Below are 13,210 nucleotides of genomic sequence, written 5' to 3'. Positions count from 1 at the left end.
TTCTAGTTCTGCAGAGTAAGACATCATAGTGGTGGGAATGGATACCAAGTGCCAATGACCATATCCAGCAAAAGAGCATGGCCTGGCCAGTGGTGTCAAATGTTTCCGTGACATGTGGAATATGATGACAACTGAAAAATTCTTGAATCTGATAAGAGACCTTTGGTGACTTTCTGATATAAAAATAGAATTATAGTGGATAAAGAATGAGCACAGAGCATTCTTACCATCAGTATGGCTGGGCAATGAGGAAGAGAAATGGGCTTTAGCTTGAGCTCAAATCTTTTTTTTTTTTTTTTTTAATTTATTCATGAGAGACACAGAAAGAAAGAGAGGCAGAGACACAGGCAGAGGGAGAAGCAGGCTCCATGCAGGGAGCCCAACATGGGACTTGATCCTAGGTCTCCAGGATCACACCCTGGACCCAAGGCGGCACTAAACCACTGAGCCACCTGGGCTGCTCGAGCTTAAATCCTTCACTTCATCTTCATGACCTTGTCTGTGTCCATATCTACCACCTTGTCTCCATTTCTGATAGCTGAGTTGCTTCTGCAGCTAATTAGGGAAGCTTTTCGCATGACATAATTTCAAGTTCCAAGGGAGCACAAACTCCAGTTTAGTGTATACCTGCAATTTAGTTGTATGTTTTCAATTTACTCTATTATATTTTTGTATGTGACAGACACTATTTTAGGTCCTTGGTATATGTTATTTTTATTCCTTACAACTGCAATGTGAGGTGGGTAAAAAAAACTTAACTGACTTCTCTACGGCCACAGTTTCTTGTTCCTCCAAATTTTGTGGTCTTTCTATTCTCCCATACTTACTTTCTCTGGAAACTCCATGACCTCACTGAGGTGTGTTTTTAGACTTGATGTAATGAAAAATACATATAAAGGTATATTTTGAGAACATGTAAGTTTCATTTTATTGTCTTAATTTCACAGAATTTTTAAGAATTAGAACACATTTTATACACATATTGGACTAAAATATTAGTTTGAAATGCTTGGTCTTCCCAATCCCTGTGCTATTAGGAATTATAGCATTTCTCATTAATGAAACTTTTTCAATAACTAATATTCCTGACCTTTTTCTGGTTATAAAGCTAATGATTTTTTATAATGTCAAATCAAATTTGCCCCCTCTCCCCCTCTTTTACAAGTTCATCAGGATCATACACAGCCTATTAGAAATTTGAACAAATTGGCTTAAATTAAAAATTAATTGACCCCTGAATGTTAGCAGTACCTCAATTTTCTTTATCTAGTAAACTTTCTTTGCTTATCAGATAGAAGATTAGAGATTTTAAAAATGCTTCCAAAAGCTAAATAAATCAGCCACCTAACAGCAACCATGCCCCCTGCCTTTCCAATCCTTCTTTGGTCTTTTTTTTTTTTTTTTTTTTAAGTAGGCTCCACACCCAGCATGGAGCCCCACAAAGGGCTTGAAATCACAACATTGAGATCAAGACCTGAGCCAAGATCAAGAGTCAGATGCTTAACCAACTGAGCCCCCCTGGTGCCCCTGGTCTTTCTCAGTTAGCAGGTTATGGCTCTCTTCTGTTGCTTCTCCTCTCACAGACCATCACTCTTCTCTTCATAAATTTATGATCTTTTCTTTCCTTTATTTGCTTTAAAAATATAGTGAATTTAAGTGTCTTTCTTTCTCCTCAGACTCCTATTCACCCATTTCAAACACAAACAGAGCCAGGAAACAATGGTATAAACATAGGCCATTTAGGAGAGAGGCCTCTGAACACGGTTCCCTTCACAACCAGCAGAAAGCAACAAAGCATTAAGTATTTCTTTTCTGCTAGGGATTATTGAATTCATTATTGGTATAATTTACTCTTATAACATTTTAAACAACTTTAATATTGATGAGAATAAATTCACTTATTCCAAATGCGATGTGTCATTTTGATATGATTTTTAAAAAATTCCACTGCTTCAGTTTTTATTTTCTTAATAAGTTTAAGTAGTCTCTACAATCAAAATGGGGCTCAACCTCATGACCCCGAGATCAAGAGCTGCAAGCTCTCCCAACTGAGCCCCTTGATGCGATTTTTTAAATGTATATAACATTGGAATATATTGTTAGGAGATTTGAGACTCTTCATTTCATCATATAATAACGTATAACTTAGGGCGCCTGGGTGGCTTAGTCAATACGGTGGCCAACTGTTGATTCCAGCTCAGGTCATGATCTCGGGGTCCTGGGATGGAGCCCCATGTCGGGCTCTGCACTCAGTGGGGAATGTGCTTGAGGATTCTCTCTCTCTCTCTCTCTCTCTCTCTCTCTCTCCCTCTGCCCCAAACCCCACTCATTCTCCACTCTCTCTCTAAAATAAATGAATACATCTTTTAAAAAAAATAATGTATAATTTAAATACCCATAATGAATTGAAGTCATGAATTTTCTAAAAAAATTATGATTTTAAGTAACATGTCCCTTTCTTCTTAGCTAAGAAATCTTCAAAACAAGCTCTTCAGAAAAGAAACTTCATTGCAAGAGATGAAGAGTGAGCTAGAAAGTTACAAAGAAAATAATGTGCAACAATCTTTCGAGATTATGTCCCTGAAAGATAGTATCAAGGACCTAGAAGAACTTATTGCTTCTCTAACCAGAATTAAATCTTTGAAAAACACCAATATTCAGAATCTTGAAAGAGGCAACTGGGATCTGACTGAAAGAATTATAGAGCTAGAAAACCGTCTAAGGTAGGAATGGTTTTCCAGTTTGTTTTCAAACATGTCATTTGACATAAACTTACAAATAGTATATAAACTCCAGATACCTGGGCAGCCCGGGTGGCTCAGCAGTTAGCGCCGCCTTCAGCCCAGGGCATGATCCTGGAGACCCGGGATGGAGTCCCACGTCAGGCTCCCTACAATGGAGCCTGCTTCTCCCTCTGCCTGTGTCTCCGCCCCTCTCTCAATCTCTCTCTGTGTGTGTCTCTCATGAGTAAATAAATAAAATCTTAAAAAAAAAAAAAAACTCCATATTCCTGATTAAGCACAGAATTTAAACTTAGTAGGATTTCATGTAATACCTAACTCAAAATTATTATGCTTAAAAAGACCTTTTTATTGAGAGATAATTCATGTACCATTAAAATTCACCCTTCTAAAACAATTCGCCTCTTTAAAATATATAATTCAGTAGTTTTTAGAATATTCACAAGGTTGTGCGATCATTCCCAATCATTACCATTCAATTCCAGAACATTTCATCACCCTCCAAAGATACCCTAGGTCCATTTGCAATTACTCCCCGTATCACTCTCTCTGGTCACTGACAACCACTAATCTACATTCTTTCTCTATGGACTTGTCTTTTCTGGATATTTCACATGAATGTAATCATACAAGATATGGTTTCTGTGTCTCACTTATTTCAGTTAGTACTGAAATTATTTTTAAGATTAATCCGTGTTGGAGCATGAATCAGTATACATACTTCACTCCTTTTTTGTGGCTAAATAAAATTCTATTGTATGAATATACCACAGTTTGCTTATCCATTCTTCAGTTCATGGACATTAGGTTGTTTCTCTTTTTTGGAGGAGCCTTATGAATTCTGCTATGATCATTCTTGTATGAGCAGAATTGCTTGGTCATAAAGTAACTCTATGTTTACTTTTGAGGACGTTCCAGACTATTTTCCAAGGCAGCTGCATCATTTTATGTTCCCACCTGCAAGGTCTAAGGATTCCAATTACTCCACATCCTAACACTTGTTATTATTCATCTTTTTTATGATAGCTATTATAGTAGATATGAAATCACATCTCATTGTGATTTTAATTTGTATTTCCATAAGACTAAAGATGTTGAACGTCTTTTTGTGTGCTTTTTGGTCGTTTGTATATTCTTTTTGTACAAATACCTGTTCAAATCCTTTGTCCAATTTTAAATTAGGCTGTCTTTTTATTTTTGAGTTACGTTTTCTGTGTGTTCTGTATCCTAAAGCCATATCAGATAAATGTATTATCTCTCATCTGTGGGTTGTCTTTTCACTTTCTTTTTTTAAAACTTTTAAAAAAGTAATCTCTACACCCAATGTGGGGCTCAAACTCATGATCCCAAGATCAAGAATTGCATGCCTCTTGGAATGAGCCAGCCAAGTGCCCTGTCTTTTCACTCTTAAGAGCGTCTTTTGAAGCACAAAGTATTTTAATTTTGATGGAAGTTTTATTTTTTGTCACTTGAGTCTTTGGTGTCATATCTAAGATACCATTGCCTAATCCAGTGTCACAGATTTACACATGCATTTTCTTTTAAGATTCATAGTTTTAGGGACATCTGGGTGGCTCAGCAGTTAAGCATCTGCCTTCGTGTCAGGGCATGATCCCTGGGTCCAGGATTGAGTCCCACATCGGGCTCCTTGCATGGAGCCTGCTTCTCCCTCTTTCTCTATCTCTGCCTCTCTCTCTGTGTGTCTCTCATGAATGAATAAATAAAATCTGTAAAAAAGAAAAAAGATTCATAGTTTTAGTGCTCAAATTTATGTCTCTGGTACATCGTGACTAATTTTTTTGAACACATTTTATTTATTCATTCATGAGAGACGTAGAGAAAGAGGCAGAGACACAGGAAGAGGGAGAAGCAGGCCCCCTGTGGGGAGCCTGATGTGGGACTCCATCCCAGGACCCCGGGATCAAACTCTGAGCTGAAGGCAGATGCTCAACCACTGAGCCACCCAGGTGTCCCACTTGATTAATTTTTGTATATGATGCAAGAGTCCACATTCATTCTTTTTTATGTGAAGATCCACTAGTTGTTCCAGCATCACCTGTTGAAAAGATGCTTCTTTCTTCTATTGAGTTGTCTTGGCAATCTTGCAAAAAAAAATATATATATATATAGGAATTGATCATAAATGCATAGGTTTGTTCTGTACTCTGAATTCTATTTGTCTATATGTCTATCATTACACCAGTACCACACTGTCTTGATTAGTGCAGCTTTGTGGTAAGTTTTGAAGTTTGAGTCCTCCAAGTTTATCTTCTTTTTCAAGATTATTTTGGCTATTCTGGGTCTCTTGCTTTTCCTTATAAATATTAAGATCAGCTTGTCAATTTCTGTAAAAAGACAACTGAGATTTTGAATAGGGATTATGTTGAATTTATAGATCAATTTGGGGAGTAATGTCATCTTTTTTAAAAAAAAAATTATTTGGGAATCCCTGGGGGGCTCAGCGATTTGGCACCTGCCTTTGGCCCAGGGCATGATCCTGGAGTCCTGGGATTGAGTCCCACATCGGGCTCCCTGCATGGAGCCTCCTTCTCCCTCTGCCTGTGTCTCTGTCTCTTTCTCTCTGTGTCTCTCACGAATAAATAAATCAAATCTTTAAAAAAATATATTTGGGGGGGGGCATGGGGCAGGGGAGAGGGAGAGAGGGAATCTCAAGCAGACTCCTCACTGAGTGCAGAGCACAGTTTGGGGCTCAATCTCATGACCCTGAGATCATGACATGAGCTGAAATCAAGAGTTGGACACTCAGCCAACTGAGCCATCCAGGTACCCTGGGGAGTAATATTAAGTCTTCCAATCCATGAACATAGACATCTTTCCACTTAACTAGGCCTTTAATTTCCTTCAACAATATTTTATAGTTTTCAGTATATATGTCTTATATATTTTTGGTTAAATTTATTTCTAAGTATTTTTTTATGCATTGGAAATGGAATTTTTTCCTTAGTTTCATTTTCAGGTTCTTCATTTTTAAGCAGTAGAAATATAATAGATTTTTTTAAACAAGTCTTGCGTCTTACAACTTTGCTAGTGTTTCTTATTAGTTCAAAAAATTGATTTTCTTGTTTGTTTTATTTTGTGGATTCCTTAGGATTTTCTCTATCTAAGACCAGGTCATGAGATTTACTTCTTTCTAATCTGAATGCTTTTAATTTATTTTTCTTGCCTAATTGCCTTGGCTAAAACATCCAGCACAATGTTGAATGGACGCAGTGAGAAACAAATCCTTGTTTTGTTCTTGATTTTAGGTGGAAAGCTTTCAGTTTTCACCATTAAGTATGATGTGAATACTTTTTTTTAAAAAATATTTTTTTTTTAAAAATAAAAAATTTTTTAAATTTTTTAAAAAAATATTTTATTTTAAAAAAATAAAATATTAAAAAATATTTTATTTATTTTTAAAATAAATATTTAAAAAATATTTTTTAAAAAATATTTTATTTATCTACTATGAGAGACACACAGAGAGAGAGAGAGAGAGAGAGGCAGAGACACAGGCAGAGGGAGAAGCAGGCTCCATGCAGGGAGCCTGACGCGGGACTGGATCCCGGGTCTCCAGGATCATGCCCTGGACTGAAGGCAGCGCTAAACCGCTGAGCCACCTGGGCTGCCCTCTATGCGATTTTTTTTTTTAATAGATGCCCTTTACCAGGTTGAGGAAATTTTTTTCTGTTTCTAGTTAAGTGCTTTTATCATGAAAGTCCATTGGGTTTTACTTTTTAAAAAATGGTTTTTCTGCATCCATTGGGATAACCATGTGTTTTTTTTTATATATACATTATTCTTAAACTTGTGGTTACTTAGTTGGTATGCAAAGAAAGGAGATATTTAATCATATGTACTTGGTGGGTAGCAGGAGAAATAAAGTCATTAATTTTCCCTCTTATAGCATTAACAACATATTTAAGGATATACAATATGGAAAGCTGTTGTATTCACTTATGAATCTTGGTGTAGCTGTTTCCATGTTGGTTATTATGTAATGGCTTAACTGATAGGTTGAAGTTTTTTCTGGGTCTTGCATTTCCTAAATACTTTTATTTTTTTTTAAAGATCTTATTTGTTTATTTGAGAGAGTGAACGAGTGAGAGAAAAAGACAAAGAGCACGCAAGCAGGTGAAGGGCAGAAGGAGAAGCATATTCCCTGCTAAGGAGGGAGCCTATTGGTGAGGCTCAAACCCAGGATTCAGGGATCATGACCTGAGAGCTGAAGGTAGACACGTAACCAACTGAGCCACCCAGGTCCCCCCCCAAAATCACTTTTAAAAAGAAAATATAGTGTCAGCTGGCTGGTTCAATTAGAAGAGCATGCAACTCTCAATCTCAGGATCATGAGTTGGAGACCCACACTAGGTGTAGAATTACTTAAAATGAAAAAATAAAAACTTCAAAGAAAAAAGAAATCCCTTAAGGAAATGAAAGGATATCTGAGCTTGAAACTAAGGAAATAAGTCTCTACTCAGATTAAGAAATTAGTTAAAATTAAAGGCCAGAAAGAAAAACTTTTTTCTAGTTTTGCAGTGTCTCAAAAAAAGATTGACAGAGTTCAAATGAAGAACTGATTAAAAGCAATTCATCACCCAAATAAATATTTTCTTAGTGATAAGCCATGACCTGAAATTGGTCTATAGTTTGACCCCTAAGAGCTGAGCAAGCATTGTAAACTCTTTAACAGAATTTTGAATAAGGCTGCCAAATGATTAACTATGGACTTTTTGCTTTGTCAAGTATAATTAACATATGCTGTTATATTAGTTTCAGTTGTACAATATAATGCTTCAACAGTTCTATACATTACTCAGTGCTCATCATAATAAATGTCCTCTTAGTTCTATTCTCTATATTTGAGTCTGTTTTTTTATTTGTCTCTTTTTTCCTTTGTTCATTTATTTTGTTTCTTAAATTCTACACAAGTGAAATCAGACAGTATTTCTCTTTCTCTGTATGATTTCTTTTTTTTTTTTTAAGATTTTATTTATTTATTCATGAGACACACAGAGAGAAAGAGGCAGAGACACAGGCAGAGGGAGAAGCAGGCTCCATGCAGGAAGCCTGACGCAGGACTCCATCCCGGGTTTCCAGGATCATGCCCTGGGCCAAAGGCAGGTGTCAAACAGCTGGCCGCCCAGGGATCCCCTGATTTCTTTTACTTAGCATTATACCCTCTAAATCCATCCATATTGTCACAAATGGAAAGATTTCATTCTTTTTATGGCTGAGTAATATTCCATTATCTATCTATATCTATATCTATATCTATCTATATCTATATCTATATCTATATCTATATCTATATCTATCTATATCTATATCTATATATCTTCTTTATCCAATCTATTGATGGACACTTTGGTTGCTTCCGTATCTTTGCAATTGCAAATAATGCTGCAATAAACATAGGCATGCATTTACCTTTTTAAATTAGTGTTTTCATTTTCTTTGGGTAAATTTACCCAGTAAATTACTGGGTCATGTGATAATTCTATTTTTAATTTTTTGAGGAACTTCCACACTGCATCCCACAGTGGCTGCACCAGTTTGCATTCCCACCAATGGTGCACAAGGGTTCTTTTTTTCTTTACATCCTTGCCAACACTTGTTATTCTTGCCATTTTGATTTTAGCAATTCTGATAGGTGTGAGGTGATATCTCGTTGTTTTTATTTGCACTCCTTTGATGATTAGAGCATCTTTTCATATGTCTGTTGGCCATCTATATGTCTCCTTTGGAAGAATATCTATTCAGGACCTCTGCCTATTTTTAATAGGACTATTTGGAAGGAGTTATTGTTGAGTTGTGTTAAGTTCTTTTGGATATTAACCCCTTATCAGGTCTATTATTTGCAAATATCTTGTCCCATTCAGTAGGCTTTTTGTTTTGTTGATGGTTTTCTTCATTGTGCAAAAGCTTTTTACTTTGGTGGAGTCTCAATAATTTTTCTTTTGTTTTCCTTGTCTGAGAAGACACATCTAGAAAAATGTTCTATGGCCAATGTCAAAGATATTACTGCCTATGTTTTCTTCTTGGAATTTTATTTCAGGCCTCAGTTTTAGGTTTTTTAATCCATTTTGAGTTTAATTTTATGTATGGGATAAGAAAGTGGTCCAGTTTTATTCTTTTGCATTTAGCTGTCCAGTTTTTCTAATACCATTTGTTGAGGAGAGTGGTATTTCCCATTGTATATTCTGGTCTCCTTTGTCATAGATTAATTGGCCATAAAAACATGGGTTTATTTCTGGACTCTATTCTCTTCCACTAATTGTGGATCTATTTGTGTGCCAGTACCATACTGTTTTGATTACTGCAGCTTGTGTAGAATAGTTTGAAATCTCGGATTGTGAATATTTCCAGCTTTGTTCTTTCTCAAGATTGCTTTGTCCATCTTTTGTGGTTCCATACAAACTTTAGTATTATTTGCTCTAGTTCTTTGAAAAATGCTGTTGATATTTTGATAGGGATTGCATTAAATGTGTACATTGCTTTGGGTATTATAGACATTTTAACACTATTAATTCTTCTAATCTCATGAGTATGGTATATCTTTCCATTTGTATCATCTTCAATTTCTTTTATCAATGTTTTATACGTTTCAGAGTATGGGTGTTTCATCTCCTTGGTTAAGTTTATTCCAAGATATTTTGTTCTTTTTGCTGTAATTATAAATGGATTGTTCTCTTAATTTCTTTATCTGCTACTTTTTGTATAGAAATGCAATCAATTTATATGTATTAATTTTGTAAGCTGCAATTTTACTGAATTCATTTTTTACTTATAATAGTTTTAGGTTTCCTGTATATGTCAGGAATACAAATGTCATCTACAAATAGTGACATTTTAACTTTTTCCTTACTGATTTGGATGCCTTTTTTTTTTTTTAAGATTTAATTTATTTATTCATGAGAGACGCAGAGAGAGAGTCAGAGACATAGGCAGAGGGAGAAGTAGGCTCCCTGCATGAAGCCTGGTGTGGGATTTGATCCCGGAACCCCGTGATCACTCCCTGAGCCAAAGGCAGATGCTCAACCGCTGAGCCATCCAGGTGTGTCCCACCTTTCATTTCTTTTTCTTGTCTGATTAGTGTTGCTAGAACTTCTAGTACTATATTGAATAAAAATGGTGAGAATCAACGTACTTGTCTTGTTCCTGATCTTATAGGAAAAACTCTCAGTTTTTAAATATTGAGTATGATGTTAGCTGTGGGTTTTCCATATATGGCCCTTATTATGTTGAGGTGTGTTCTCTCTAAATCCACCTTATTGAGAGTTTTTATCATGAAGGAGTACTGAACTTTGTTACATGCTTTTTCTGCATCTATTGAGATGATCATATGATTTTAATCTTTCATTTTGCTAATGTGGTTTAACACATTGATTGATATTGATATGAATTGATGAATTTGAACCATCCTTACATCCCCAGAATAAATCCCACTTGATCATGGTTCATGATCCTTTGAATGTAATTAGCTCCTGTTTTCTTGGGGATTTTTGCATCTGTGTTTGTTAGAGATATTGACCTGTAGTTTTCTTTTTATGGAGTGTCTTTGTCTAATTTTGTTATTAGGGTAATGCTAGCCTTCTAGAATGTATTTGGAAGCTTTCCTTCCTCTTCTGATTTTTTAGAATAATTTGAGGAGAATAGGTATTAACTTTTTAAAAAATGTTTAGTAGGATTCACTTGTGAATCTGTCTAGTCCTGGATTTTGTTTGTTGAGAGGTTTTTAAAAATTATTATTACTGATTCAGTTTTATTACTAGTAATTGGTCTGTTCCGATTTTTTATTTCTTCCTGATTCAGTTTTGGAAGATATGTTTCTAGGAATTTATATATTTCTTCTAGTTTATCCAACTTGTTGGCATGCAATTTCTTGTAGTAGTCTCTTATAATCCTTATTTCCATCGTGTCCATTTTCTCCTCTTTCATTTCTGATTTATGTATTTGTCCTTATGTCCTTTTTTCCTGATGAATCTGGCTAAAGGTTTATCAATTTTGTTTATCTTTTCAAAGAACTGGCTTTGGTTTCATTGATATTTTATTTTATTTTTCTTTATTTCTGTCTTTCTTTCTTTTATTTATTGCATTTATTTCTACTCCAGGCTTTATTATTATTTCCTTCCTTCTTCTAAACTTGGATTTTGTTTGTTCTTCTTTTTCTAGGTCCTTTAGGTGTAGGGTTAGATTGTTTATTTGGGACTTTTGTTTGTTTCTTGACATAGACCTGTATTGCTAAAAATTTCCCTTTTAAAACTTCTTTCATTGTGTCCCCAAAATTCTGGTCCACTGTGTTTTCATTTTCATTTGTCTCCATGTATTTTTTATTTCCTCTTTGATTTTTTTTCACTGACATGTTGACTGTTTAGCAGCATATTTAGTCTCCATTTGTTTTTTGTGGGTTTTTTTCCAGTAATTAATTTTTAGTTTCACACCATTGTGGCCAGAAAAGATATATAATATTATTTCAATCTTCTTAAGTTTATTAAGATTTGTATCATGGCCTAAAGTGTGGTCTATCCTAGAGAATGTTCCATGAACACTTGAAAAGAATATGTATTCTGTTGTTTTGAATGAAATGTTCTCTCTATATCTGTTAAATCCATCTGGTCTAATAGATCATTCAAAGACACTTTTTTCTTATTGATTTTCTGCCTGGATTATCCATCCACTGATGTATGTGGGATGTTAAAGTCCCCTGCTGTTATTGTATTGTCAATTTCTTGCTTTATGTATAATGTTTGTTTTATGTATTTAGATGTTCCAATTTTGAGTGCATAGATATTTACAGTTGTTATATACTTTGTTGAACTCTTTTATAATTATGTAATGCTCTTGTCTCTTGTTACAGTCTTAGTTTTAAAGTCTGTTTTGTCTGTTATAAGTATTGCTATTCTGTTTTTGTTGTTGTTGTTTCATTTTTATTTGCATGGTATCTCTTTATCCTTTCACTTTCAATCTGTATGTCTTTAGGTTTGAAGTGAGTCTCTTGTACGCAGTATATAGATGGCTCTTTTTTTTTTCTTTTTTAATACATTCTGCCACCCTTTGTCTTTAGATTGGAGCATTTAGAATATTTACATTTAAAGTAATTATTGATAGGTATGTACTTATTTTCATTTTGTTAATTGTTTTCCAATTATTTTTGTAGTTATTGTATCTTCTCCTTACACTCTCTTTGTGATTGATGACTTTTTGCAGTGTTAGGCCTGAATTCTATTATTTGTGTATCTATCATAGCTTTTGGATTTGTGGTTATCTTGAGGTTCATATATAGGACTCTAAATATGTAGCAGTTTATAGTAAGTTGATTTGAGTTTGAACACATTCTAAAAGAACATTTTTTTACTCTCTCCTCTATATCTTATGTATATGCTGTCATATATTTTATATCTTTTGATTCATAATTTTCTTCTACTTATGGCCTAACCTTTTTCACTTATAGAAGTCCCTTTATCATTTCTTATAAGGTTAGTTTGGTGGTGATGAACTCCTTTATCTATTGTTTGTCTCAGAAAATCTTTATTTCTCCCTCAATTCTGATTGATTACCTTGTCAGGTAGACTATTTTGGGTTTTAGGTTTTTTCCTTTCAGCTCTTTGTCACACCTTTCTAGATTACAAAGTTTCTGCTGAAAAATCAGCTGATAGACTCATGAGGTTTCCACTGTATGTAACTGGTTGCTTCTCACAGTTTTAAAATTCTCTATCATTAACCTTTGACATTTAATTATTGCATGTTGGTAATATGGAGCTCCTTGAGTTCATCTTCTTTGGAGCTCTCCATGTTTCCTGAACCTAGATCTATTTCCTTCCCCAGATTAGGGAATATTTCAGATGTTATTTCTTCAAATAAGTTTTCTTCCCTTTTCTCTCTTCTCCTTCTGGGACCCCTATAATGCAAATGTTTGTTTGCCTGATTTTGTTCGAGAAGTCCCTTACCTATCCTCTTTTTATAAAAAAAAAATTCTCTATTCTTTTTGCTGTTCAGCTAGGATTCTTTCCATTTCCTTGTCTTCCAGATTGCTACACCTTCTTCTGCATCCTCTAATCTGCTGTTGATTCCCTCTGGTGTATTTTTTATTTCACTTATTGTATTCTTCAATTATGATTGGTTATTTTCTGTACTTTCTCTTTGTTGAAGTTCTCACTGAGTCTAGTCTTCTTTCGAGTCTGATGAGTATCTTTATGATCATTACTTTAAACTCCTTGTCAGACATAGTTCTTATTCCCATTTCATTTAGTTCTTTTTCTGGGGTTTTGTCTTTTTTAAAAAAAGATTTTATTTATTTATTCACAAGAGACACATGGAGAGAGGCAGAGACATAGGCAGAGGGAGAAATAGGTTCCTCACAGGGAACCTAATGTGGGACACAATCCCCAGAACCCAAGATCACTCCCTGAGCCGAAGGCAGATGCTCAACTCCTGAGCCACCCAGGTGTCCCTGGGGTTTTGTCTTG

At 34.9% G+C, this 13,210-nt stretch overlaps 2 protein-coding genes across 4 annotated transcripts in view; one reads left to right on the top strand and one right to left on the bottom strand.

Annotated features, from left to right (window-relative positions):
* Positions 1-13,210, bottom strand: part of MTHFD1 (methylenetetrahydrofolate dehydrogenase, cyclohydrolase and formyltetrahydrofolate synthetase 1) — a 124,087-nt gene that overhangs the window by 88,129 nt on the left and 22,748 nt on the right. The window lies entirely within an intron of this gene.
* The window catches only part of LOC140640089 (coiled-coil domain-containing protein 170-like), a 52,637-nt gene that overhangs the window by 21,114 nt on the left and 18,313 nt on the right, over positions 1-13,210 (top strand). For all 3 annotated transcript variants that reach the window (XM_072838901.1, XM_072838899.1, XM_072838900.1), the window contains exon 3: positions 2,467-2,723. In XM_072838901.1, coding sequence (XP_072695002.1) covers positions 2,467-2,723 — 257 coding nt within the window. The remainder of the gene's footprint in view (positions 1-2,466; positions 2,724-13,210) is intronic.

This window comes from Canis lupus, chromosome 9, assembly GCF_048164855.1.
Source record: "Canis lupus baileyi chromosome 9, mCanLup2.hap1, whole genome shotgun sequence".
NCBI lineage: Eukaryota > Metazoa > Chordata > Mammalia > Carnivora > Canidae > Canis > Canis lupus.
The sequence above is the reverse complement of the archived record's forward strand: the minus strand, read 5'-3'. Positions and strand labels throughout refer to the sequence as shown.